Source organism: Mustela nivalis (assembly GCF_964662115.1).
Source record: "Mustela nivalis genome assembly, chromosome: 8".
NCBI lineage: Eukaryota > Metazoa > Chordata > Mammalia > Carnivora > Mustelidae > Mustela > Mustela nivalis.
The window spans coordinates 37,159,435-37,183,689 of NC_139027.1; the positions used below are offsets into that span (position 1 = coordinate 37,159,435).

A 24,255-nucleotide genomic window follows, 5' to 3' on the forward strand; every position below is an offset into this window, starting at 1 on the left:
GTGCCCACCGCGCACACCGTGCCCACCGCGCACGCCGCGCCCGCCGGCCCAGACCCTGGGGCTCTTTCTCCGTAACACCTACCCCCACCCTCCCCGCCGCCCCCAACAACCCGGGCCTGCGCCAGGAGGCGGGGAAGAGCAGGCGCCCCGGCCAGGGAGGGACCCGCCCGGAGCGCTTTGGGAGGTTTTGGGCCGGGTCGCCGCTGGGGAGGGGGTTTCGGCCCCGCGGGCAGCCGGATGCTCGCAGGCCGGACGCCCCGCGCGCCTCTCTCCGCCTGCCCCAGGCTAGGCAAGGAGGAGTCCGAGAGCAGCTGAGGGCACTCAGAGGCCCCGCAGGCCCCGGACCACGGGCTTCTTTCCCGCCCGCTTGAGGGGTGCGCAGGGCTCACCTCCCACCAGGGCAGCCTGGAGCAAGAGCGGCGCGCACCCGCGCTCGAGGGCTTAGAGGTCGGGGGCGGCCCAGGGCCTGAGAGACGCAGGATGTCCTCCCCCATGGGACATGCAAGACGGGGATGCGGCGCGAGGGACACCCCCTCTGACCCGCACGGAGAGCTCCTCACCGCTCCGTGTGGTCCGCAGAAACCAAGGCCTGGGGAGGGCGGCTCGCCGGGCCGAGAGGGGGACCTCGGGGCCTGAGAACAGCGAGACGGCCGCAGCGGAGAGCTAGGCCAGAGGCGCCCCCGGCTGCGTCCCGGCGCAGGTGGGTCCCACGAGCCCGGAGCGTAAGCTCCCCAGCCCCACCGACCCGAGCGCACGCACGGACGCACGGCGACGCGGGGGCTCTGGGGTCCCGGCAGCGCCGCGTCCTTACCGGATCTGATGGAGTTGTGAGGCATCGCCGGGGAGTCGCTCGCAGCCCGCCGAGGGCTCAGGGCTTCCTTAGGCAGGTCCCCGCCGCGCCCGCCGCCACGCCACTGCCCTGCACAGACCCAGGGGAAGGGGCATGAGATTCGATGTCCCTGTTTTATGCCTTCTCCCCGGGCCCTATCCCTCAGGCTCTCATCACGTGGCTGGAGTCAGAGGATTTTTAGGCGAAGGGTGGCCCACACACGTTTGCTGGGAGGATCCGGGATTGGGGGTCCTCTGAGGGAGCCCCAAACTCCAGCCCGGGGCCCTCTTCCTCTGTTGCCCCAGCCTTATCCAGTTTAACTTAGGAGGGGGAAACGCTGCCAGGCTCCCTGGGCCCCTGTCCCTTCTCGAATCACCGCTGTCCCCCAGTCACCTTTCAGCCGACCCCTGGGCAGCATACCTGGCCAGCCGGCCGCCGCAGGCCCTCACTGTCCGGGTCAGCCCGTGAGGGTGCCCTGGGCCCTGCGTCTCTCCTCGTTCTGAAGTTTGTTCCCATCCACCCGGCATCGCCTACCGGTTTTATCCCGCCAGGGCCCTGAGAGATGGGTCTGGAGAGACTCGCAGGCCGCGGATTGGCTGGCTGGGTGCAGGGGGGTGCGGGAAGGGGAGGATTTTGCAAGGGGGACATGGCTGAGTGGACTCAGGAGTTAGAAACATTCGCTGGAGCTTCTGTTTCCAGCGGAGAGAGGAGAGGGAGGCAGCTGAGCCCTACCTCATCAGGCCTGGATATATTGGAGGAGTGGGAGATGGAGGCCTCAGAGCCTGAGGATGAGGGTTTCTGGGTCCTCCTGGGGTCACTGACTACCAGAGGTGAGAGACACAGTTTCTCTGTGACACCTTGCATCCCTTCTCTCACGCCCCCTCCCCTCTGGGGAAGCAGTCTTTTCTTCTATAGGAGGGAACTTTTGTTTTTAAGCCTGTTTCTTAAGGTAGAAGCCTGCAAATAGGGCTGGAGACAGGAAGGCAGGAAAGTCCGACCTTCTCACCACTGGTGTGGACTTCTTCCAAGGCAGAACCCTGAATAGCCCCAGAACCCATTGCATCCATCTCTCCCAGACAAGAGCCACAAACTCATATTATTAGATTAACGAAAATGGTCCCATAACCTCATCAACAGGGCTTCTCCTCCTCCAAAACACACGCAGTCACCAGCCAGCCCTCATTCTTGCCCTTTGGGGGTTTTGAACTTGAAAGAACAGCTCAGAGGGCGGGCAGTAAGGGTCTAGATCTCACTTTAGCATGGAAGGGTGTCAGATGGGGATAGGACTGAGCTGACCTCTGGCCTAGTCTGGGGGAATCAGCAGCCTTGGGAGCTGGGGGTCCTAGGTAGGGAGAAGATGGGGTGTCTTGGGTAGGAATGAGCTGCCTTCTCTGTTGATCATAGGTTTTTCTCTTCTGTCCAGGAGGCTGGGTCCAGGGAAAATCATGCATGTGAACAAATATGTTGGAGCACCTTGCAGGCTGGAGGCAGGGGGTGTGGGGGTGGGGGGGTGGCACAGGGCCTGGATGCTCCCCAGTCTCAGACCAGATGGCCAAGCTCAGAAACACAACTCCTTGACCTGAAGGGACTGCTGTGGGATACAGAGTCCAGAGATAGCAGAGTGAGAGGGGAGTGAAGGGGGAGAGGGAATGTCTTGTTCAGGAGGGTGTGCATGTGTGTACACGTGTGTGTGCCTGTGTGTGTAAAACCACACAGTTTTTCTTAATGAAAAAACAAAGTTTTGGGGGCACTTGGGTGGCTCAGTCATTAAGCATCTGCCTTTAGCTCAAGTCATCCTGGATCCTAGGATTGAGCCCCAGGTCAGGCTCCCTGCTCAACGGGGAGCCTGCTTCTCCCTCTCCCACTCTGCCTGCTTGTATTCCCCCTCCCTCTGTCAAATAAATAAATAAAATATTTTTTAAAAAGAAGTTTTCTTTCGCTTCTTCCTCTCTCCCAGGCTTTCTTGATTTCATAGAAATTAATCATTTTGTGAAAAGAAAGAGCAGAGAAGATGCGTGTCCCCAAGTGGATCTTCCACATTTGTAACAATGGCCCTAAACAAAAACAGCAGGGGCCTTACTGTGTGAAAAGTTTCCCCAAAATTGTTATTTAAAATTGCTCTGTGGTTTCCAAATGTCCAGATCCTGTACTTCTCTGGTAAGACCACTGGAGAGGGAAGATCAAGGGTGTTGGGATGGAGGTGGACCTCAGCGCAGGTCCGATGGACACTGCCATGGGCCAGCTGATCACTCTGGTGCCCACCCTGCTTCCATAGGGGAGCTTTGGGGCAGTAGACGTGGAGGCTGACTGTCCACTCAGGCTTCCCTCCACTAAGGAGGCAGTGCCCAGGTGAGCCCGCCAAGCTCTGACCCAAACAGTTCTGCAAACCTCAGAAGTTCTTCCCAAGCGAAGGGATTGATAGGTACCAATCACCATGGAAACTCACACATCCATTCTTGCTTTTCTCCCACTCGACAAAATAAATCCACCCCCCCCTTTTCTAGCAAACTCTTCTCAAAGGACAAAAACAGCCACTTGTCAAAATATTCCTGTCTCATTTGTGAGCTCATTTTAAAAAGTCATTTAAATATGAAAATGAAAGGTGCAAAAAGCCCATTTGCATGTCATGAGAGCATCCATTCCCCGGACTACAGGTGATAGCAGACAGCCAGGAGGAGACCTAGCAGAGTTCTAGAGCTAGCGAACAGTAAGAATATAGTAAGCCCTACTGAGGAGATAAACCAAGGCCTCGTGGTAGTTTTTAATCACAATCAGAAATCGGGCATGGGTAACTTACTGCTTCCTATTTCCCCGCCACCAAGGTCTGGAAAATGGAATTTTTAGAATTTTATTTTTAAAGATTTTTATTTATTTTTTTGACAGAGAGAGAGAAAGAGAGCACAAGCAGGGGGAGTGGCAGGCAGAGGGAGAGGGAGAAGCCATCTCCCTATTGAGCACGGAGCCTGACTTGGGGCTGGATCCCAGCACCCAGGGATTATGACCTGGGCCAAAGGCAGATGCCCAACCCAAGAAAATAATTATTAATCAGGACGCCAACTTAGTCTCTTTGACATCACTCTCCTTCTCTGCAAAATGAGAGTTTGAAATACATATATTTCAATATTTAAGCTAAATACATTAAAATATATTTATATTATGTCTATTTAAATAAAAAATACGTATTTGAAAAACTCATATCTATGAACATTTTAGTTATACATAAAAATCTTAAGCCTTCTTCTGATGTTACTTAATATTTCAAGATAATCTAGCATCACGAATGAGAGACTCCTGGATCAATGGGACATTTAGAACAAAATTTTTAAAACCGACACTTCCTTCTCCAGCTTTTCTTAGATTTGGGGCCCATAAGGTTTTCATGCTGAGATGATCAACTGGAAACCTGTGGTTTAAATCCAGTTACAATTTTTTTGAACTCAGTGTTTTTCCAAGAAAATGTGATTAATTGCCGATATGAAATTAGAGAAGAAAGAGTAGCTCTGGCTTGCCTTTAAAAATTGGACAGATCTGGCCACAGATCTGAGTGTTTCTTTGTGGAAATAAATGTTCTTTCAGGTTTAACACTCAAAGAGTCTGAAATACATGTCAGGTATAGTTGCCTAAGTCCCAGGAGTATTCTGTGAATTTTTTTTTTTTTTTAAATTCTAAGTTGACCTGCTGAGCCTTCAAAACATGATCTTTTTTTTCCCCAGGATTAAGCCGACATCGGCAGAGCCGGTGGTTGGGTTTGTCTGAGATAAGACAGAAAGCATGCCCTAGATGTGGGATTTTTGGTGCTAAAACCAAGCTGCACTATGCATACCAGGAGGAGTTGGCCCTCATAGCTGATAGCATTAGGAAGGACGGTAGTTTGGGGTTTCTATAAGCAGCTCAGAGTTTATATGGGCTACTGAGGTGGCTGTTTAAGTGCACAGGTAGAATCCTATCACCTTGTGGCTCAGGGTCCTTGGCCCCTTGGACTCCAGCATGGACCATGGGCCTTACTTCTTAATGACAGGACAGGGAGGGAATCGGGGACCCCTCTCTCCCATTTTGACATGAAGCCTTGGAAGTTCCTCTGTGCAGACCACCTAGAGGCCAGCCTTGGGGGAAGATACCTGCCCCCCCAAATGCTCCTTGCTTACCTGCCAATGCCCCCTCTCCCTGCATGGGAAACCATTCTGGGACTGAAATGCATTCTCTGGGAAGAAACCGACAGCCCTCTGCTAAGAGGTAGAAGGTGGGCGTTTCCACCCTGGCTATGGGAAACAGGACCATCTCCTTTTTCTTTTCTTTCTTTCTTTCTTTTTTTTTTTTTTTTTTAAAGATTTTATTTATTTATTTGACAGAGAGAGATCACAAGTAGGCAGAGAGGCAGGCAGAGAGAGAAGGGGAAGCCTGAGAGCTCGATGTGGGGCTGGATCCCAGGATCTTGGAATCATGACCTGAGCCAAAAGCAGAGGCCTTAACCCACTGAGCCACCCAGGTGCCCCCCATCTCCTTTTTCTGAACCTTGCTTGCTTATTCAGTGGGATGTGGGTGCAGGTGGGGAGTGTGGAGGGTGAGACCGGCCTCATAGATTTGCTGCAGAGATGAAGAGGGTTACGAACGTGGAAGCCCTTTGGAAACCACAGCTCTGCACAGAAGTTAATTATTGTTAGGCAACAGAGGCCGGCCAATACTTTCAAGAAGGGTAGAATTATAACTTCTCTGAAATTTTGCTGGAGAAGCCCATTTTTTTAATCCCCTTCCCAAAATTTGCAACATGAGTTTTTCTAACAGCCCTGTGAACCATGGGGTAATGGACAGTTGAGCCGTGGGACAGGAAAGGGCCAGTGAGTCCATGTGCTGTGTGTGTGGGGTGGGCTGCCGTGGGGGCGGAGGTGTCTGTGAGGAGAACAGTGCATGGTTTGACCCGCCAAAAGGGGAGCAAAGCCAATGGCAGAAGGGGAGGGCCAGCACTAGGGCAGAGCCCCCAGACTCCCCGACTTCCCCTTCACAGAGGGCAGAAGTGTTGAGGGCACCTGCAGGTTGTGCTCTGCCTTTCCCCCTCCCAGGCTTGCCCTGTGAGGCTGCAGCCCTGTGGGATCTCTACCCAGTCCCCACACCTCAGGAAATGGCTGACAGCCTGCCCAGAGGCCTCCTGGCGGCCCTGCCAGAGAATCAATCATTAATGAGCCTCTGTTCCACCCCTCCCCCTCAGGCTGTCCAAACACAGAAACAGAAATACAGGTCCTGGCAGGTGAGAGGAAAGGCCCGTGTGTGCAAGGCAGTTTGGAAAAAGCCACCAACGGCAGGTTTGTCTGGTTGGTTTTGGGTTGGAGATATGTCCTGGGCATGTATCTTTCAAGTTCTTTGCCTACTCGCAGTCTTTTGATGACTGCACCCGGGGTATCTGGAGGACCCCTGTGTAGGAAAGAACATCACTGGGGAAGCGGAGTGGAAGGTGACAGAAGGAAAGGACAGGAACAAGGTATACAGGGATAGCACGTCTACTTTTTTCTAGTTTTAATAGTTTTGTTTTTCAAAGCTACAAATAATTAGCAAGGTCCTTTTGCAACCCATTTTACAGATGAGAATACTGAGCCCCAGAGAAGGTAAGTAGAATATCCAAGGTGACCCAGCTGGTAGGTGGATGACTCAGTGACCATATAAACACTAGCGATCCAGGTCCTGCCTTAAGTGTTAGAAATTCTGCTCACCCCATCCTACTTCCTCCCACTCCCCAGCACCTACCCACCCTCCACTCAGGAAGGAAGGTTCTGGAACCCAAGGAGTGGCCAGAGTGAGGTCAGACCCTCATGGCTAGAAAACTTGCCTGCCACGAGAGAGGAGAGCAGCTCACTCAGCAGGAATGCCCTCCCCTTGGCCAGGCTCCTGGTCTAGCCCTGGGCAGCAGGATTCAGGGCCCAAGAATCTTCTCAAGCCAATGCCAGGGCACTGGATTGGGCTGCCTTCCTGACAGCTGCTTTTGGGGAGGCGCCAAGGAAAAAACCCAGACCCAGGGCTCTTTGTCAGGCTCCAGGCTGGCTTTGTTCTCTGTGGCCTTGGACTGCCAGAGGTTCCTCCTGCTGTTCATACAAACCACAGACCGGGGTATGGCCTCCCCTACCCCTTGGCAGTGCCCAGGGCCCTGATGGAAAGACCAAGGGACCTTGGGGAGGGGGCGGGGAGGGAGAAGAGTCAGGGTTGGGGGAGGTTGAGGGATAGAGAAAGTTCTGGAGATTTCAGATGCCTTTTGCCCCTAGCTTTCACTGCCTGGCCCCTGGAAGGCTGCCCGTATTCTGAACAGAGCAATCCTGGGCGCTTTGCCACACTTTGGGCTTAGGCTGGACTCAAGACTACTTGCATTCTGCTGTAAGCCCCTGGATTCTTTGCTTTTGGAGAAGGAGCTCTGAGGGTTTACAACTTTGGACCCTGATTTTGTATCTCTCCTCCAGTGCCCCAGCAATATGTCCATCCTTGTTCGGTGGCCCCCACAAAAGGATAGACACACTCTCACCTTGAGCGGATGTGAAGCATAGGATTTCTTTCTAATAACAACCACCACTACTATTATTTACAAGGTATCATTTAATGCTAGGGGCTATTAAGTGCCTTACACACACCCAGCAAAACTGAGTTTTGAGGTAGCTGGGGCATACAGGTCGCTCTGGGTCACCCCATTGTTGAGCAGCAGAGTCAGGATCTGAACCCAGGCTCATCAGAATTGAAAACCTGAGCCCGCATTCTCTCCGCCACCCCATGGGATGTTTCAAGGGCGTGGACAGCTATGTAGCTTCCAGAAGGCTGTTGGACCAAACTTGAAAACAAACTGGAAAGTGAGTTTCATTTGTCAGTTTCAGGGGCCACCTGTGGCCGATGGGCTTGACCTCAACCTAGTGATGAGACAGAGGCTTCCTTGGCCCTCAGAGAGACCAGGTAAATGGCAGAATAAAAAACAAAACAAAGGTTGGGGTCACAATGCATTCCACCTCTCCCTCAAGGAATTCTCACACATTCGGCAAAACACAGAAACAGAACTCATTTGTGGCAAGAACTAGGGAATCATCCAGGTATACATTTTTTTTTTCTTTTTCAGCTTTCTTGAGGTATAATTCACAAATAAAATTGTAGGACATTTCAGGTGAACATCATGGTGAATATGTGTATATATTGTGCAAGAGTCCCTACTATCTAGTTAATGAACACATCCATCACCCCTCATGTTTCTCTCTCTCTCTCTCTCTATCTCTATCTCTTTGGGTGAGAACATTTACATTCTATTCCCTTAGCAAATGTTAACAATGCCTTCTCTAAGTAAGTGTTAACAATGGCAGTCTCAATGTTTTACGTTAGATCCACAGACCTTAAACCTATGCAAGTTTCAAAACTTTGTTTTAAATTTCTTTTTTTTTTCCTTTTTCAGGCGTATCCTCTTCATATAAGGTAGCATTTCCTTTTATTTGTCTTAAGCTCTTCTCCTTTGAACCTCACATGTTATGTACTGTGGTCTTGCTGATTTCTGTTTATTTCCTCCCCATTCCCTGTCAGTTATAGACTTCAATCTTGTCTGCTGGGAGAGACTTCAGTCTTTCAAGTAGAATCACTTCCCCCAGGGCTCACTCCAGCACAGAGAGCCCAGAGTCCGGGGAGAAATCTTTTCCCACTTGGATCCTGATGCCGTCCTCCACCATGCAGATGGTGTCAGAGTCATGACGGTAGGGCTGGAAGTCTGGCAGCCGAAGCTGAACCCTGGCACACTCCTGTAGGGGCTGTGTGATGGGTGCCAGTCACCCAATCAAATTTCTCTGAGCCCAAATTTCTGTATCTGAGAAGCAGAACTATTAATGGTCCTTCTCTTTTATTATATTGCAGTGATTAAGTCAGGTAAAGTGCTTGGAGCACAGTGGGTACTCTGTGAATGTTGGCCACAGTGGAGATGATAGAGGCCACCGTTTCTGAGACTGGCATCAACACCAGAAGACATGATACTCAACACCAAACGTGGTCATCGAAGAAGGAGAGCGCAGAGAAGGAGGATGGAACATTCTGGGTCCTAGGACAGCTGGTTCTTCTGTGGCATACGTGAGTTCTTTCTTTTCCCGGCCATCTGCAGATGTGCACCCACCCAGCATCCTGGCCCCTATCTTCTGAGTATCCAGGACCACACTCATGGATCAGAACCCGCTCCATTGCCTGAGGAGCCTGCCAAGTTCTTCAGCCTGAGAACTCTCCTCCCAGAAAGTGTTCCTGGGGATCCAGAGAGTGGAGTCTGGAATAGAGGAAGACACCATTCCTGGGAGGGCTGGCATGTGCCTTCTAGAGCTCTGCCTCTTCAGGCTGAGCTTCGTGGTGGGTGACGTCTGACCCAACTGCCACTATCTCGAAAAGCTAGAGTCTTAGCTAGTTTTCTTTCTTTCTTCCTTCCATGCATAATATATCAAAACCAATGATAAATGGCTCCCATCCTCCAGTCCTTAGCCAGCAGTAACCCTGTTATCTATTTGATGTTTGTCCTTCCAGAACTTCGCTATTCGTTCCTTATGTCTGTTATGGTAGAAATTATGACCTTTGTTTTAGGAGCGTGTGTTTCAGCATACAGAGTAGCCTACTGTCTGTGAATTTTGCTCTGCAAGTTGCTTTTATTCGCTTAGCCATGTCTTGAACATTTCTACATGTCGGTACATAGCTCTACCTTTGAACTTCTCAATCATAGTCCACAATATGGATTGAAAACACTCTAATTGTCCCCCTTTCCATGTATTTTTGCCTTCTACCTTTTTTTCTTATCAAAATTGGTTTGCAACAAACTCTTTGTGCATGTGTGTGAATATTTTCCTGGCAAGATGGGAGACGAGAAAAGGAATCGTGGGGGCACAGTCTGGGCACCTTTAAAATAGGCAGGACTAATTGGCTTCCTAGCAGTCTGGTTTGGCTTCTCTCTTCATTGCTCTTAAACATTCCTCTAAAGATGGAAGTTAAGCAGGTCAGGCAGAGTAAGAAGAGAGGTACTTGTGAGGTTTCCTAATCCAGGGTCATTGTCATCCTCCAGGCAGGGACAAAGGTGTACAGAAGTCAGGGTGGGCGTCCTGACCGGGAAATGCTCTTCTCCCTGAGAACATTCCTGACTGCTCAGAACTAATTAGGGAATGAAGAGAGGGTTCACTGCAACCTCCGGGATCCCAAGGCCACCTTCACGGATCAGACTGGGTGACTGAACTCACTATTATGGTCTTTCCTTCAGGAATTAAGAGGGATCTGGCCCCTCATGCTTGAGACTCAGTCTCTGCATTCCAGAGCCTGACGGGTTGTGAGCTCAGAATCAGAGAGGACTGGGTTTGTGACACAGCCTTGCCCTGAGCTATGTGATCTTGGGAAAGTCACTTACTCTGATTCTCAGGTTCCTCATACTTAGTAAAAAAAAGAAAATGCATATCATATTCACATCCTGTCAGTAAGGTTCTGTGAAAGTGGTTTGTAAACTGTTAAGAAATGATGAATTTGAAGCAGTTATGATGATGAGTGTAATGTGAGGGTTACCTCACCAGGAGAGCCTTTCTCTTTCCTTCCCTCTCTCCTTCCCTTCCTTTCCATGAATTTAGTTGTACAGATGTTTATTGAGCCTCTACTAAGTGCTGGGCACTCTGCTAGGACCTGGGAACACAGTAGTGACCCAAACAAGAATCATATCTTTACAGAACAAAGAGGCAGGCTCCTGCAGGGAGGTGTGCTAGGTGCCGTGATGGGGCTGGAGTGGGGAGTGGAAGGTGTGGGGAGCACAGAGCAGGGCACCTCACAGAGCCTTAGCTGTACAGAAGAGACCTCTAAGCAGACATTTGAATAAAGAGGTGCAATCAACCAGGCAAATAGAGGAATGGTAGGAAATGGAGGTCGAATATTCTTGTATGGGCAGAAAGAAATCCACAATATGAAGGTCCAGAGGCCAGGGGGTGCCAGGCACATTTAGGGAACAGAACTCACTGTAGTGGGAAATGAAATACCATTACAGTGTGTGTGTGTGCATGTGTGGTATGGGCTGAGAGATGTGACTGAGAATTTGCGCAGGGTTAGCTCACTAACGTCCTGTAGGCATGTTAAGGAATTTAAATTATTCTAAATATATTCTAAGTGTTCTAAATACATTTAAATGTATTTGAATTGCATATTTAGAATATTAAATATATTCTATTTAATATCTATTTAGAATATTAAATATATTCTAAATTATATTCTAAATGTTTTAGAAAGTTCTTTCTCACTGCAACTTTAGAAAATTCTTCCTCACAGGGGGTTGGAGGCAGACAGGCAGCAGGCTGGAAGAGACTGTGTTCCCATGATTCCCCTTGGGGGGCGGTGATGGGAACACTGGGTCTGGAGAGAAGCAATGCTGGAGATGGGGAGGTGGAAATACTGTCATAGTCAGCTCTTGACTTTCAATTTCATCCTTGGTCTGGTGGTGACAGGCTGCAGCCCTACAAAGACCAGACTGAATATAAGTGCTAGTCCTGGCTTATCTTCCTATGTCCTCTGGAGAGCTCTGATCTTGGGTCCCCCCCCAAAATTGTAACTGCTGTAGGCAGATCTAGCTCTTCTCACCTCAAAACCTCCTAATGGCCAAGGGAAATCTCTGTCTGATGACAGATCAGACAAGAGAGGATGGAGATGTGGGTCGGACTGTTACAGACTGGCTGACAGATGAGATCGGGAGGGGACATATGCCTCAAGTTGCCCAGGGTTTTGGATTTCAAACCCCATCCGGACTTGGATACCAGTAGCCCCCTTGCAGCTGAACAATATGGGATGAAGGAGGGAGTGGAAAGGCATACAAGGTGTGGGTGCCAGGCTTTGGACCGAAGCAGCAGGACCTCGGGAAGGTCACACAGCTTCTTGGGCCTTCACGTCTCCATCTCTGTAAAGAAGAATGTAGAAGCTGGAACGTGTACCAGTTCCCAAGTAATAGCATAGGGAAGCATTTCCTAGAGTTGTGCCCTGAGCGAAAAACACTCATTGTCCCTACACCCAAGTTCTCTTGTTTTTAATGCAAAGTGCTTTTGATTTCATTGGGTTGGCTCTTGGGAGCCACTGTGTGTGCAAGCATCTTGAAAACCCTTAGGTAGTAATAATACTGTAGCCTGATACACTATAGTGAATAAATGCTGTCATATCCATGATTTCATTTAATATGTTCGTCTGTTCGTATGTCTATTACTATGTATTATTATGTATATCGGCTATATAATAATGGAGAATACTGCATGTAATATATATCAAATATATTTATAATTTGTCACTACATATAATAACAGTGTATGTGTATATATACTATATTATGTATATATGCTGGCGTGAGATTCTAATATGTTCCAGTGCATACTCGGCGGCTCCCTTGATCACTCAGAGAAAATGACAAAGCTCCCAAGTCCTCCTCCATCAGTGCACGCCACCCCGTCACTTTCCTCATACGTCTCCTTGCTTCTCCTCTTTTATTCTGCTCTAGCTGCACTGGCCTTTTGACCTTCCTCAGACATGCCAGGCTTGTTCTCACTCGCTGAGTCTGATGCTTGCCTCACCTCCAAGTCCTGGCCCCAACCACCTTCTCATGGAACCCCTCTCTAGTCCCCCTTATTGCAACCTTCTCCCTGACTCTTTATCCCTGTTCCTCTGCTTTATTTCTCTCTGCCACTGACCTATTATATTGATCATGTATTTATTTGTTCGTCACCTTCCCCCTCTCCCCATCAGTAACAGATAAGTGGCATGAGGGCAGGGAGTGTTCGTCGGTCTCACTCACTTTTGTGTTCTTCATGCCTAGAAGAGTGCTTGGTGCATAAGAGGAGCTCAGTAAACATTTGGGCTTGCATGAGGGTTTGATGTAATGAATGGTAACAGCAAGGATAACAATGACTTTATTGTAACCGAGTGGTGCTAGGCACTGGACACACAGCAGTTAACAAGACAAACACTGGGCCAAAGTCTCAGCTATGAATGCCCCTCATTGGTTCCTGGCAGCTGGTGGGAGATGCAGAAACTCCATAGCCCTTCACTTTTTACCTGAGAAACCTGCCGGCCCAAATCCTTCTTTGTTCCAGCCATCTGAGGATGCTTGGAGGAAAATCTAGGTGGAAGTTGGGCTCAGGTCCTGGCCATGGTCAATGAGAGGTGTATAGGGAGCTGCCTCCCCTAGGTTCCAAGGGCGGGGGGGGGGACAGCCAGGCCAACCTCTTCCTCTTTGGCATTCAGCCCTGACACCAAGGGCTCCAAATCTCTGGGCAAAGGTCACAGCACCTGCTGCCCAGGGGACATGTGACCAGAGTGCTGCTGAGTTGGAACAAGCCACACAATCAGGTCATTGTGCTAAACATGCAGGTCCCCTTGCCAAGACACACCCCATTCCATCCCTGCCAGGCCCTTCTGGGGCCCTGATTTACAGGGGCTCCAAACTGGGGAGGTATTGTCTCAAAGGTCTTAGGGAAGGAGGGTATCTTCTGGGAGACCCATTTGCTCTGGTCTGGTCCGAGAGCCAGGAATAAGTATTTAAGTGAGAAGCATGCAGTAAGCCCATTTGGGTTTTAGACCCCACGAAGAATGGCAGACACTGGCAACATCACTACTGTTTGACTCTTGGCGACACTTTGACTTTAACCATTGTCTTCCAACATTTGCTTTGGGTGGTGAAGACTGCTGATCACTAATTTTGATATTTTAGAAATCCCCAAAGGTTTTCCACCTGTCATGACTGGGTCCAGGGAGTCCCATGAAGCCCTTTCTTAGAAGGAGATCTTCTTTTGCAGAACCTGAGCACTCCACAAGACAAGGATTTGGGGCTATTGAACTGTGGCTGAACCTGCCAGACTAAAAAATATGGTGGGGAAAGTTTCTGGAGTGCCAGACCAAGCTGTCAGAGAGTATATCCCAGTTTCTCTGCTTTTAAGTTGCATGGCCTTAGGTAAGATACTTAACCTCTCTGAGACTTAGGTTCCTCACTTATAAAATGGGGATGATAATGCTTATCATATATGATTGTAGATGATCTTAAACAAAATGAGGTCCGTAAAATTTTGGCCTGTAGCACAAGAATGTGTTTGTTACTGTCGCCGGAGTAGTGAGGAGTTGGACAGGGCTTAGCACCTTTTGCCCACTCAAAGTTTATAGGTAGGTGTCACTCCACAGGCCATTCAGTAACTATAGGAGAGTTCCACCAAGAGTGGGTTGTTTACTTTTTTCCTTACAGGTGACCCTAACGGAGATGACACGATGCAGGAGCTTTCAGCTGGGTTGACACAAAAACCTTGATTTTTAACAGACAGGAGAATAAGGAATTTCCTTACTACACTGCAAGATTCTTGAGCACCCACTGTGTAGAGAGTAAAACAGAGGTGAATTTTCATTTGATCTTAGCCAAAAGTTTGAGAAGGGATAAGAGGTGAATTGGAGTCAGGGAGCTTGAAGTAAACCAGGACGACCGTGGGTCCGAGGTACTTCCTATGGGTTTAGAGGTCCCAGCTCTGCTTTGCTCCAGTTCTCAACACACGTTTCTATGAAGAAAGAGGGAAAGACAATAAACAGGACTCAGCTTTTGCCATGTGACTTTGTGGGAAGATATTGTTCTATGGGCTGGGGTCCAGGTGCCTGAGGGACCCTTGGCCATAACCCTAGCTCTTGAGGCCCAGCAGGTGATTTTTGCATTCCAAATTTTATCTCTCCAGAGTCATTCTCCAGAGGAACACTCCCCTTTCCTCACCGCCCCGCCCCCAAATATGAAGGAAGATCTGGGCAAGGGAGCAGGAGCATTACAACTATTAGAGGTAATTTTTTTGGCATATGCATGTCCATTCTTCCACATCATTTGAAGAATAGACTCCCTTTGCCCCACTGAACTACTTTTGCCCTTTTGTCAAAAATCCACTGGACATACTTGTATGACTCCATTTTTTATTTCTCAAGACCCACTAATCTATGTATCTCTCCATCTACCAATACTATACTGTCTTCATTACTGTAGCTTCATAGTAATTCTTAAAAATCAAGTAATGGGAATCCTACAACTTTTTTCTTTATACAAAATTATTTTGACTATTTAGGTTTTCTTTGCCTTCCCATATAAATCTTACTTTTAGTTTTACGATTCATTTAACAGCAACTGGTAATCATCAAACTGGTCATGGTTATCCTCAAGTTATTCCCCTAGCTATGTTGTTATTTCTCAGGGTTGATCAGATAACCTAGGGTCAGGCTTTCCTCACATAAGATGAATCATATGAATCAGAATCGGTTTGTCACCAGCATTTATAAAACCGAGGTAGAAAAAGAACTAGGTCTGGGAGCACGTGCATGGTCTTAATATAGGAAATCTTTAGCCTGGCCGGAGCATTACAATTATTGAGCACCTACTTTGCAAGCACCAAGAAGGTAGTAGATGCTGTCCAAGGTGCTGCCCGTTTGCCACGTCCGCCCTTCTGGGAGCTCTTATTCCAAAAGAAAAGGGTCCCGAGACCTTGAATTATGGAGTTGGATAGGCTTGGAGGCTCTGCTTTACCAATCACTGGAGGGCCTTAACAAGTGACTTGGCCTCAATTGCCTCCCCTGTGAGATGGGGCTAATTAGAACACCTACGTTTTGAGGGTTGTTGAAGATTAACTGAGATGAGAGAAGTAAAGCACATGACAGGAGGCTTGCTAAGCGCTTTGAAGCTTTTAGGGGTGATGATGATAATAAAATAGCACGCGCTCTGAAAGGCTCCCCCAGATGTTATCCTTGGCCTCAGGTTTACCTGGAATTTCCCGCTACGCAGCAGAGAGGTCCTGAGGCTGGCAGTTCTGAGAGTCTAACTCTGTTTCCCACTTGTCTGGTCCTTTGGGGCCATTTATTTCCTCGAGACAATTTTGATTCTGGGGTCTGAGAGTTGGTCCCAGGGCGCTGGGCCAGCGGCGCAATGTCAGAGCTATTCCAAAGGACAGAAAGGCCTCTCTTCTCCAGGCGCCCTCCTCTGCGCGGGGAGGTGGGCGGGGGCCGGGACGAGGGCGAGCCCGGCGTAGGCTGACTCCCTCCCTACCCCGCGGCGGCCGACTTGCTCTATTTAGTTCCCTCCTCCCACCGGCTGGGTCTCCAGGTGCCTTCCTTTAATTAAAAGTCTTTAGCCTTCCGCGACACCGGCCCTCATTTGCATGGGATCCCTCCCTTTATGCAGCCTCGGTATCAGAGCGAGCCAGGAGGTTAACGAAGCGTCCTCGCACCGCGTCCCGGGACAGCCGGCTGAGCCGAGTGCCCCGTCCCCGCCGCGGCCCCCGGGGACTCCGCACGCCGCGGGGTGGGGAGCTGCTGGCTTTCTAGCGGCTCTGGCTCGCCTGGCTGGACGCAGGCGGGAGCGCAGACGCCCGAGGCTCCCCGGAGCCGGCCCGGGACACGGCCCGGCCTCCCGCCTCTTCGTGCTTACAGCCCGCGTCCCCTTCGGTCCTCGCAGCCTGGGCGGGGTCCTCTGCATCTCCGCTGCCTTCGGAGCTGCTCTGTACGCCTCGGAATCCGTGCGGAAGGCGGGTGTTTTCCAATCACCTGTGTTTGCCAGACACTGGTTCGTGGGGTACTTGCAGGGCAAGTCATGATTCCCGCCCCAAGGAGCCAAGAGCGGATCAGGAGAAAATTGTATTGGAGATTACGCAAAGAACGGTGATATCAAGGCAGAAGGTGGTTAGAAACTGCAGGAAGGCTTCACCTCAAGGGGCACTGGAGCTCAGAGGAAAGCAGGAAGTGAACTGATGGTTACTGGCAGCACCTTACAATTTAGGAGGAAGGGGAGGAGGAGGGGGGGAGGGGGAGAAGGGGGAGGGGGGAAGGAGGAAGGGGAGGGGGGAGGGGAAGAAGGGGGAGAGGGAAGGAGGGGGGAGGGAGGAGGCGGCGTCCACCCTGGAGTGACCAGACTCCTTCCCCTCCAGGTGCTTGTGGACCTGGGAAACTCTAGGTCAAGGTCTTTGCTTCTGAGCCCATAGTGGGCTCTACCTCATGGTTCTGGTTTCCTCAGCGGACTTGGAATTTTCTGTAGAACATTCTCCAGTCTGTTCAGCGCCCCATCCACTGGAGTCACTCCGTCACCAGCACCCCCGATGTCTCAAGACCAGGGAGGTAAAAGCAGTCAGCCCTTTTTGCGTAGCAGGCCCAATTCTTAGAGATAAGAGGAAATGCAGTGAGTGCGGCTCTGTCTTTGCTTCTGTTTTTACTCCTTTTCTTACACTGATTCCGAAGACCCCCCTTCTCCCAAATTCTGTGAACTAGTATAAATCTTCCTATTTAGGAATCCCATTTCCCCTTGTCATTGGACTTGGCAGACACCATGGGGTCCTGGAGTTACTGTGACTCTTTCCAGGCAGAGTGCCTGATACAGACCAGACAACCACGAAGGGACGGATGAATGGGTTCAGGATCCGACACAGCCTTCCGTGTTCAAAACAGAGGAGGCAAGAGACATGGACCATAATGGGGGTTGGTTAGAGCCCCTTGTTCACTGGCTTGTTTCCCCACCACCCTGTAGTCATCTGGGGTATAGACACCAGGCTGTTGTGCCACCAACCCCTCCTACAATACTTCAGGAAAAGGTAGGCAGCATTCCCACTCACTTTACCACAGGAAGCCTCTGGAACTGGGAGTTTGAAGGAGCCCTTTGCCTCCTGGAGCCAGCCCAGCCCAGCTCAGCCCAGAAGACAGTCAGCTGACAGTACTCCAGGTCCAGGAGAGGGCAGGGTGAGCTCAAGACTAACTTTAGAGGTGTGTTTTTAAGGCATTTTCAGGAGGGCATTCCCCTTCCCTACTAGCTGGGGGAGCACATGATACAGAAGTCTTTCATTAGCATTTCTCAGCCCCCCACCCCAAAGAGTGGTGGGCTCTCCCTTCTCCCTTGCCATGGGTGCTCAGGCAAATTGGGGGAGGTGGGAAGACTGCCGTGAGCAATGGCAGCAATGAAAACCTCCAGAACACTTTTCAAAAGCATTATGTCATATCATCCTGGTGAGCCATGGCTGATGTTGGTGTTGATCTGCCTCATGGGTTTGCCATATCCACGGTTGCCTAACTCCTTGAGTATTGGGGCCAGGATATGACCAGAGACTAGAGCGGTTAGGAAAAGCCATCTAGAAAGCAAGTGGGGCCTGGAAAGGACCCTCACCTCTCCAGACTCTCCCAGGAAAGTGGAATCTTCTTGAATAGGACACTTGAAAGAACACCTTCCTTGAAATGGCCTCCAGTAGGTCTCTCCTCTAATTTGGACACTGCAACTGCAAAGATGTGTTAAAACACCAACATTTGTGATGAGAAGAGTGTGAAGTATGAATTGTAAGGCCCAACAGATGCCAGCAAGCACTGGGTCATTTGATAAGCTTGCTGTCACCTGGACAGCAGAAAGCATGAGCCTCAGGGGATGCCCCCACAACTTAAAAGAGCTTTGGGAGGACTGGAGATGAGGAGGGGAGGAAGACAAGGGTCTGAGCAGTGAGGCTTGTGCTCTGAAGCATTAAGGGAGGGGAGGTGAGGGCTGGAAAAAAGACCTCCATGAGGCCAGATCCCGAGACTGCCTTGCTCCCTCTGTGTCCTCATTGCCTTGCATGACTTTGGGTACATGTAGGTTCTCAACAGATATTGGAAGTAGTAAATATTGGGGCACCTGGGTGTCTCAATCAGTTGGGCATCTGCCTTTGGCTTGATCCCAGGGTGCTGGGATCAAGCCCCACATTGGGTTCCTTGCTTGGTGGGGAGCCTGCTTCTCCCTCTCCCTCTGCCTGGTGCTCCCGCTGCTTGTGCTCTCTCTCTCTCTGTCAAATAAATAAATAAAAATTATTTTTTAAAAAGAGGAAGTATTAAGTATTAAATAAGGATGGATTCTATTTTCAGATTGGATCCTTGTGAGAGAGGATGTGGGGTGGGGTGTATGCTTGCCAATGTGCCTGGAAGCCCTCCTTTTCTCATAGTGCCTTGGCCGCATGAAAAAGAGAGACATTTCCTAAAAGGTTTAAGAAAGTGTCATTGATTTTAATGGTGATTGTACAATTAGGCTTGGGGGTGGGTTCTGTGTGACTGGATGCTGGCTTGGTAGAACGTAGACGGTTCTTCACTGAGTTGGTGAAAGGAAAGGTCTGGGCGGGTCTAGAAGCTCAAGGAATGTTCTTCTTGTAGGAGGGAAGCTTGTCTCCACCTAGTGAAGACCTAATAACATCAGCAAGGCCAACCCACGGTCTTCTTGGTTGATGTATCCATCTCTTTAGTTGCAAGTAAAGGCAGTTAATTTGGATCAGTTAGAATATTTTCAGTGCCAAAGCAAGTAGAATTTCTTCTCCCTCCCTTTCCCCTCCTCTTTCCCCTCCCCCTTCTTCCTCCCTCCTCTGTCCTACTGTCTTCCTTCTCCTTCCCTCCTCCTCCTCCCCCTCCCTACTTCTCCTCCTCTTCCCCACTCCATAGTCCTCCTTCTTCTTTCTTGTAAATTGACTTCTTTGGGCTTTAAACCTGCCTCTAGCCTTAATACATGGATTTGGTGATTTAACACATGAATTCAGAGCAGCTGTGATCAAATCCTCAGAGGTAATGCTCCCAGCAGCTAGCATGGAGACATCTGGGATGCTCCTTTGAGTCCAGTAGATTCTAGAAACCTAGAGTTTCCCAGGTCCACAAGCACCTGGAGGGGAAGGAGTCTGGTCACTCCAGATTCTTTATTCTGTTTTGGCTAGGCATTCTGGCTGAGAAGGGGGTCACGTGGCCTTTTCTAGAGACAAGTCAGGGAAAATGGTGGAGGCGGTGGACAATGGTTGAGGTTGGTGAGACTTACTTTTCGGAGTCAAAGAGAAAGAGAGAGAAGGCCTCCTCAGGCATGGAGTCTCTCTCCCTGCATTTCCTATCTGCGTGTGCATGTACACGGGTGTTCTTTCCATTTGCCATCTTTGAAGTCTGCAAAGGGTTAGAGGTTGGCGGGACCAGCACTGGTCAAATTCACAAGTTTTTTTCACTTCTAGCTCCTATTTCCTTCTGCAGAGTGGGGTGGGATACAGAACAGGCTGGGGGAGGGAGATGGGCAGCAAGCAGGACAAATCCGAGGACTAAGGCAAAGGGAAAAACAAGTCCATGAGAAGCTGGTCTGGATCTGTGAAAGTCTGAGCACTTCACATGTCCTTTTGGGATTCCCAGCCAGTGTCCATGGTGGTTTCTTCCCATTGAGTAGACTGCCTGTAAATCAGGTAGGGGCCACCAGGTGGGGAATTGTCTGGATTACAACCTTGGACTCACATGATTTCCCATGAGTGTGGGTAACTGAGGAGGTAACAGGGTTTAACTATCATGATTAAAACTGTTCCTAAACACACAGACCAAAATATTAATTATTGAGATAGGACTCCTCCACCAGCAAGTGTTGTAAATTTAGGAAAGTTACTTAGTTACCACTAGTCTTTGCCGGGACTTTGTTGCTAAATCCCCTCTGAAAGTCTAGGAGTCCCTAATACAAATTTCAAGATGGTTTATTGTACTTATCTTTGATTTTTCCTAGCTCTTTAGAAATGTGGGATCTCATCCCCCATTCCCCATCTATTTCTTTCTCTCCCTCGCTTCCTTCCTTCTTTCCTTCTTCTCTCTCTTCCTTCCGTCTTATTGATTTATTTGAGAAAGAGAGAGGAGGGAGGGGCGGAGGGAGAGGGAGAGAATCTCAAGCAGACTCCATGCTGAGCGTGAAGCCCAACTTGGGGCTCGATCCCAGGGCCCTGAGATCACGACCTTAATCGACTGAGCCACCTAGGCACCCCTTCAGCTCTTTCTTTCTTACAGGCTCCTTCAGCTCTGTCTCTTTTAACATCGATGACCATTCCACATCAATTTCCTCAACTTCTTTCTGCTCTATTTATAAGGTGTCTCTCTCTCTCTCCACTCATCCATTCTCCCCTTTTCTCTGGTGTATTAGTGTACTTTCTTGGATTGATTCAACTGCCTCCTTTCTCTTGTTTGGAGCACATTCCACCCTCCTACTTCAAGACTTGATTACACTGTGAGATTTGTCATGTTGGTGGACGAAGATTGAATGTTGATAATCCAGATGTTCAGGGACATTTGCTTACTATTGGGTAAGTCTTGATTGGTGGGAAATGAAACACTGGAGGAGGATGGTCACATAAATTCTCCCATCTCCTTTCAGGGGATACTCTACTGAAGGTATGGTTTAGTTCTTGCAACCCTTGCAACCAGCCTGCTACTTAGCATGTCTTAACGTGTCTGTGAGTGAGCTGCTGTGTGTTTTCCCAGTTTGTTGTCAAGTTTCCAGCAGCACAGTCACGCATTTCAGCACAGTGCTTCACCCCTTCTCCTGCCTTACTTTCATCTTCTCTTAATCCACACTGTACTGGCCTTGCACCTTTCCGCCAGGTAAAGGATCACATCTTCAATCCTTGCCTCAGGCTCTGCTTTCTATAGGATCGAGGCTGAGATAGTTGGCGTTACAAGACAGTGCCCCCCTTCCTTCTCAGGACAGTTCTCTCACTTGGGTTCTCATTTCAAATTTCTTTCTGCCTCCTCTGTGCTTTGTTAACCATTCTTCAATTTCTTTTTTGAGATACAATCAACATATACATTTTTCTGTTGTTTTGAGTTTCCTATTTCTTCCTCTTTATGGATTCCTTTCTCTTAGTCTCCAAATGTATTCGAGTATTTCCATGAAAGGTAAACATTCCCTTTACTAAAAGTGCTTAATTGCATCTCTTCACGAACAGATTTCTTATGAAGTTGTATTTACTGCCTTTATTAGTTTTCTAGGGCTGCTATAACAATGTAGCACAAATTGGGTGGGCTTAAGGTAATAAAAAGGTGCTTTCTAATGGTCCTGGAAGCTAGAAGCCTGAAATCAAAGTGCTGGCAGGGCTATGTTTCCTCTGAAGCCTGGAGAGGAGGATTCTGCTTTGCCTCTTTCAGGTTCCTGTAGCTCCAGACGATCCTTGGCCTGTGGCAAAGTCATTCCAACATCTGCCTTTATCTGCAGGGACTGGGGGCCCTGTGTGTTTCTTTGTCTTCACAGGGTGTTCTCCTCTCTCTTGTAAGGACAGGTCATATGGGATTAAAGGCCTGTCCTAACGACCTCAACCTAATTACTTTCACAAATACCCCATTTCTTTAATAAGGACACATTCACGGATGCCAGGATCAGGATTTCAATATCTCTTTGGGGGGGGGGGTGCACAATTGAACCCATAACATGGCGGGAAGGTCTTTACTACCAACACATTCCTTGACTTCTATAACTGGGTTCCTCTCCATACTTTGTTACTTGTAAACCTTCTGGTAAAGGTCACCAGTGTCACATTCAATGGCTTTTCTCAGTCCCAATCCTTGTGACAGACTTGTGTTTTTTGTCACGGTTACTATTTCCCTCCTCCCTAAACCCCTCAGCTCACCTGACTTCTGGGTCGTTGTGCACATCTGGGGCTCCTTCTGTCTTCCATATTGTTCTGCATGTGACTTCTCTGGTTTTTCCTTCTCACCCCATCTCCAGTTCATGATGCATTTTAATGTTGGGGCCCTGGTCATATTCTCTTCTTTCAACACACTCTCTCCTCTGGCCTACTCCCAACCTTCACGCTTCAGTGCTCTCTTCTAAGTAGATAACAAATATATATCTCTCGTCCAACTGTCTCCTGAGCTCAGGGCGAGCATTGCCGCTTGGAAATCATGGAAGGGCCTCAAAGGTAATATATCCCAAGCACAACAGATTGTCTTTACACACACACCCCGATCAAAGAAACAACTTGTTTCTCTTCTTAGCTTCCCTTTTGCTCATAACACCGCCACACCCTCCCATTCTTTGTTTTCAAGTATCCATGTTCGTCTTTGTGAAATTGTTCTGAGACGTCAAGGAAGACTGTGGCATTTTGAAGGTGGACAGGCTCCCGCCGAAGTGGGTGGGAACTGTCCAGTGAGATGTGCCTTACTGCCACTACTGTGGACCCGGATTTAGACACAGGCTGTGGAGGCCGGGGGAGGTCTGGTGTGTACCTGATTCTGTAGGCTAGGAGCTCATGGCAACAATAGCAAAAGTATATGGAGCAGCCATCTTGGGAATGTGGATACTTCTGGGCCTGGTTTCAGGTGTAGCGAGGCCCAGGGGCACCTTCTCACTCATATGCTGTTGGTTTTGGAATGTATGACTTTCACATGAATTCTCCCTTTTTTCAGAGCCACTGGTGGGGAGTCTTACACATAGCTAGCTTCTCATAAATGTGGTTGAATAATGGAATTTGCCTGGTGCTTATCTCAGCCATAAACCCCAATACACTTGCACTCAAGGATCTGTAAATAAGCAGCTGATGCTGCTTCTCGGCAGCTCAGCTCTCCACAACCTTCTTTCCCAGCACAGGCAGATGGCATAATAGTGACTGTAGTTAAGATTCAGGGCTGGAGTGGACTGCAGAGATGAACCTGCTTCAATCCCTTCATTCTGTGGACACTCTGAGACACCGAGAGACTTCCCCAGGGCCCCCTGTGTGGTCCCCTTGCAGGCCGTCTGCATGATTTACTCACTCCATAGGGCAGTGGCAGGCCGAGGGGTCTTCTCCCAGCTCACCTGCTTGCAGTGTGTTGGTGGGAGTGCAGTTCCCTGGCACACTTTCACCCAGCGACATCCACCCGCAGTACCGTGGAATGCTGCCCGGCAGCCCAGCATCTTGGGATAACTTAGGGATATTGTCCTGATGAGGGCGGATCCTTGGGTCTGGAAGGCTCAGCAGAGGGAGGAGAGAAAGAGAAGGAGTGTTCAGAGGTAGTCCAAGTGCACGTTCTGTTCTTCACCTGTTGGGACCTTATAGCCTCTTTCGACAAAGGAAGCCTTGCTGGTTAGCCGAGGACCAGTATCAGTCATGTATTTAGTACCTCATTAGAGAGAGCCTGTTACTGTGCCTTGTCTTAATGTAGTAGTAGTTTATACATTATAGGGCAGAATAGGAATGCAGGTTTTATCTTATGCTGACATTTAATTTAACTTATTTTATTCGTAAGTGTGTGTGCGTTGGGGCGGCAGGGAGTGAGGATGTGGTGGAAGCCCAGACATGGCCTGAGGTCCAGGTTACTGACGGCTCCAGGAGACACTGCATGGTCTGGGAAGGCCTTTGGAATCTGGGCTGTTTGTTTACAGAGCTCATGAAGGGGCTCCAGGCTGCAGGACATGTCCAGGCAAGGGGGAGGCAGGCCGCAGACATTGCAGAGGGCTGGGGACCCCCATCTCCCTAACATTCAGGTCTCCCATGTCACACAAAGTCTTCTCAGCCTAGGTGTCCTGTTCTCTGACACTTGATACCACTGCAAACGGGCTAACTGGGCAATGGTCACACAGGCTCTGGGGTCAGACCACAGAAGGAAATGGAGGTTTAGTGAGGAGTCGGTCACACAAAGTCCCAGGAGGACTGTAGTCGCAGCAGAGGCAAGATAGACACTAGACTCTC

At 49.3% G+C, this 24,255-nt stretch overlaps 1 protein-coding gene and 1 long non-coding RNA gene across 10 annotated transcripts in view; one reads left to right on the forward strand and one right to left on the reverse strand.

The window, feature by feature from the left end:
• The window catches only part of PAX8 (paired box 8), a 57,039-nt gene extending 55,687 nt beyond the window's left edge, over positions 1–1,352 (reverse strand). For all 9 annotated transcript variants that reach the window (XM_082746585.1, XM_082746584.1, XM_082746587.1 and 6 more), the window contains exons 1-2: positions 1,250–1,352; positions 812–919 (exon numbers count right to left, since the gene is read on the reverse strand). In XM_082746585.1, the coding sequence (XP_082602711.1) occupies positions 812–836 (25 nt within the window). In that variant the 5' untranslated portion in view covers positions 837–919; positions 1,250–1,352. The remainder of the gene's footprint in view (positions 1–811; positions 920–1,249) is intronic.
• Positions 1,353–12,588: 11,236 nt separating this feature from the next.
• On the forward strand, positions 12,589–18,602 carry LOC309870873. Its single transcript, XR_014314863.1, has 3 exons — positions 12,589–14,342; positions 15,576–16,566; positions 16,741–18,602. It is a non-coding gene; the product is annotated as an uncharacterized lncRNA (long non-coding RNA).
• Positions 18,603–24,255: the final 5,653 nt, after the last annotated feature.